This window comes from Cynara cardunculus, unplaced genomic scaffold, assembly GCF_001531365.2.
Source record: "Cynara cardunculus var. scolymus isolate 2C unplaced genomic scaffold, CcrdV1 Un_Scaffold_645, whole genome shotgun sequence".
NCBI classification, from domain to species: Eukaryota; Viridiplantae; Streptophyta; class Magnoliopsida; order Asterales; family Asteraceae; genus Cynara; species Cynara cardunculus.
The window spans coordinates 51,607-55,809 of record NW_020200599.1 but is presented as its reverse complement, the minus strand read 5'-3'; the positions used below and the strand labels follow the sequence as shown (position 1 = coordinate 55,809).

Sequence of the window (4,203 nt, the reverse complement as noted above, 5' to 3'; positions counted from 1 at the left end):
TCTCCCTTAACTATTCAGCGTCCTAATTTCATTCTCAATTACCAAACAATTATATTTCATTTTGCACTATATCATATGAGAGCCTCTTAATCATACTAACTACTTACGGGTCGTTTACCTAATCACTTACCTGGTAAGCGCTTACCCATGAAATTCAATACTATCGCTTACTTACCGGGTAAGATTTTAGTCCAAGAAAACAACATCGTATACAACAATTTACCCGGTAAGCACTGACTGTAATAAGAGCTGTCACTCTCACTTACCGGGTAGACTTTCGGTCCTTGTTTCTCTCTTATCGGGTAAGATTTTTGGTCTCCTTACCATATTCATCCGATAAGGTAACGTAACTTAGTAAGTGCTAACCCGAGTAAGCGTTCGGTAAACGGTCCCTAAATCTTCCAACACCGAATCATTCAACAACTGTCAAACAACCCATAAGACTATCAGGTAGGCTTGAGATAGAACCTGAGGTTTGTGTTGTATTTAGATAACATCATCATGTCTACTTTGTTCAAACAGAAAAATGAAAACGAAAGTTTGGTTTTGTAAGAAATAAATTTATTATATTATATTATATTATAAAATTAAATAATTTAATTTATTTTTATTTTTATTCTCATCAACTACTATTTAACACAAATGACGAAACAACCCCTGAAAAATATATTATTATTCATAGGTACAAAATTGGGGCCTTTTTTGGCGTAGGTTTATTGCCACAAAGTGGAAGCGCCGTGCCGTCACATACACTACTCCTTTGCTGAAACTAAGGACTTCAATTTTCGTGCTATTTTTTTAATTTCCTCAACAAAAAAAAATATTTAAATTAAAAAAATATAAGTTAAAATCATTACAAAAAATCACATTTAATATAATATATTTTTTATTTTAAATATTTTAATATTAATTATATTATTAAAATATTTATATAATATAAAAAAATATTTCTTCCTCTATTAAAAATACCAAAGTTATTTAGGTAAATGACCTTAAATGAGTTTTTAATTAAATTCATGACGTCTTGGTTTATATAAGAGAAATTGGTTTATACGCAAGGGAATGTTATAGATTTAATTAAAATCTCATTTAAGGTTATATACCTAAAAATCTCAGTTATTTTTTCATTTTTCCTGTTTAATTTTAAAGGATATTTCAAATTTGTTCAATTTTATGTTCTTTTCTCATTCATCTTTTTTTCCATTTTAAAAAATCTATTGAAAAATCGTTGAAGTAAGAAGACTATTTAGGCCGTTGACCTTAAATAAGTTTTTTTTTTATTAACAACAGAACCTTCTAACAAGTTTAGTGGCATTCTGGTGTATTGAAGTGACATTCTGATGTATGGAAATGACATGTTAAAACCTATTAGAAGGTCATGGATTCAAAAGAAAATTTGGAAAAGTTCATTCAACTGATTGATTTAAATAGAAAGTACATAAAAACTGTAAAATTCTTTTTTCTCTCTATTTTAGAAAGAACCCTTAAAATTGATTACTTCTCACATATATACATATACATAATGAGGTTCAGGGGAAAAAAACTCCCAAAAAAAAAAAAAAAAAAAAAACTGAAGAACAATCTAATAATCATTCTTCTATACAGTATGCACATGTATATACAAGTGTTTGAAGTTGTTTTCTAGTTTCCATGCACGTGTGCATGCATGTTATGCACATGTGTATACCGGACAAATTAGTTATATGCATATATATATATATATATATATCATACGGTTATTAGGGTATTTTTTTAGTTTTTCACTTTTTGTACGAATTTCCTTGAACGTGTTCCTACATATACACATACATTTACATACACGTCAACCAGAAATGCAGACAGTTTTAATTCTACGTTAGACCAAAAAAAGCTTTGAAATCGTTTTAAGACGTATTTATATAAGTTGTTGTGTTTATATACGTTTTTGTAAAAGTTATCGCAATTTTTAAATCGTAACAACATATACTAGAAATTAAATTAAATACGAAGCAATACGATTATGGCTTTGTATTTGCATTCATTTTTTCGAATATTTTCAAGCAATAACAACATAAAAAGCTATAAAAATTAGAAATCTTGGATGAAACCTCAGTGGTGTAACGGGTTTGGACCGGTCGGAACCAGGTGCATCTCGACACCATATCGTGGATCAATCTTGGACAGTGGAACGAGAGGACGATGATGGGTTTTCCGGTGGTGGTGCCGCCTGTAAATGAACGGCAAGAAATTGAATTTCTTGGGCGGTGGTGGTAATGCTTCTTTGTTGTGCAATGTACGGCGAGCCGGTGGATATGGGAGAAGGTGGTGGTGGTGGTGATCTCGTTGTTGGATGTGAACTTTCCCGATTGAATTTGGTGGTGGTTGGTTAAAGATGGCGGCGATGGTGGCAGTGGTGGTGGTGAACCATAGGAGGAGGGTGATGGCAGTAAGAAGGAGGAGGGTTGCCGGTGAACGTAGAACTCCGGCTACCATAGCGGGTGGCGGAGGAGGAAAATTGGGAGAGAGAGCATGGGGGAGAATTTGTGAGATTGCGGTTTGATATTTGGTAATTAACCCATGCTTTAACACCAACAATAATTTATATATATATTTTTATATATTCTTGTTATCCTTTTTAAAAGAAGATGATGACATTTATTAAAATCCAAATTTTATAATAAAAAATGGAAAAATTAAATAAATTAAAACCAAATAAACTAAGGGGTTGTTTACCAAATGCTTACTCGGGTAAGCGTTTACCAAGTCACGTTACCTCATCGGATGAATATGGTAAGGATCAAGAATCTTATCTGGAAAGAGCGAGACAAGGACCAAGAGTTTTACTTGCGACGACTCTTACCATGGTAAACACTTAGCGGGTAAATTGTTGCATGTGATGTCGTTTTGGTGGACTAAAATCTTACCCATTAAGTAAATAATAATTTTAAAATTTATTGATAAATATTTACCGGGTAAGTATTTAGTAAACGACCCCTGATTTTTTAATGGAAAAAAATATTAAATTTTTTAATTTTAAATAATTAATTTTCTAAACAGTTTTTTAATAAAAAAACATCGAACTTTTAAAAATTATTTGTTTATATTATTTTAGTCTAATCGGTTTTATCATTTTCAAACCCTTCATACAGCAATGGCGGTGATAAAAAGCGATCGACGATGAGACGACAAGGGGTGACGAGGGGTTTGAATGACGTAGGGTTTGAGAATGGTAAAAACCGATTTAGATTAAAATGATATAGGTAACCAATTTTTAAAAGTTCAATGGTTTATATATTCAAAAGAAAAAATTGAACGTTTTTAATTAAAAAAAATAAAAACTTAATCATTGAAAATGAAAAAGTTCATCGGATTTTTTGAACTTTTCCCTAAAAAATTTATAGATTTTATTAGATGTCGACTCGTTATTAAAAATACTTTGTATGATACTAATTGGGTTTATAAGATGGAAAAAATTGTCTAAGTCAACGTTCTAATAGACTGCTTTATAAATTTAAATTTAAATTCAAACGATAAAATGTCATATCTAAAGATGTTATAATAAGTTTATATGATGCTTTTGAACATCATAATACGTTTTTATAGATAAAAAATTATCGTATTAACTATTTTATAACACACTATTTGAACAAGTAACTTATAAAAACAAGTGTTCTATAATAATAGAAGTGTTTTATAAAATAAATAATACAACGTTTTATACTAAAGTGTCCTGAAAAATTTGTTAAGACGTCAAAAAACGTTCTATAAATTAATTACAACACGTTTAGATATGACGTTTAAATCCTACAAATAAGTCTTATAAGACATTCTATTGGGTCACCTGAAAATTGTTAACGTTCTATAAACCCGATCTTATTGTGGTATAATAACTATTTTCTTACTGTATTTTTTTAGTGGTATCAACTTTTAAGAAGTGAAAGATCTAAAATTCGTCTTAGATATACTGGAAGGGTACTCGTGCAATGCAACGAGTACATCTCGATTTTAATGTTATATTTTATTCTTTGTCTCTGTCGATGTTATAATACGATTTTATGTGTTTTAAGAAAGCAATAATGATTTTATTTTTGAATAAAATATAAATTTGAAGATATCATAAGAATTTGAAAAAAAAAAATCAATATTAATATTAAATCAACTATTTAAAAGTTCTCATTTTTTATGTAATTTCTTTAATTTATTTTTTTATTATAATTTAATTTT

At 29.5% G+C, this 4,203-nt stretch overlaps 1 protein-coding gene across 1 annotated transcript; it reads right to left on the bottom strand.

The window, feature by feature from the left end:
• Window positions 1-2,088: 2,088 nt before the first annotated feature.
• Window positions 2,089-2,472, bottom strand: LOC112501863 (CLAVATA3/ESR (CLE)-related protein 9-like). The gene has a single exon (XM_025105600.1). It carries the CDS (start codon window positions 2,470-2,472, stop codon window positions 2,089-2,091), a length of 384 nt encoding a protein of 127 aa, XP_024961368.1.
• Between the last annotated feature and the right edge of the window lie 1,731 nt (window positions 2,473-4,203).

Coding starts and splice junctions, on each gene's coding strand:
- LOC112501863 (XM_025105600.1), bottom strand. CDS start 2,472: ATGGTAGCCGGAGTTCTACGTTCACCGGCAACCCTCCTCCTTCTTACT.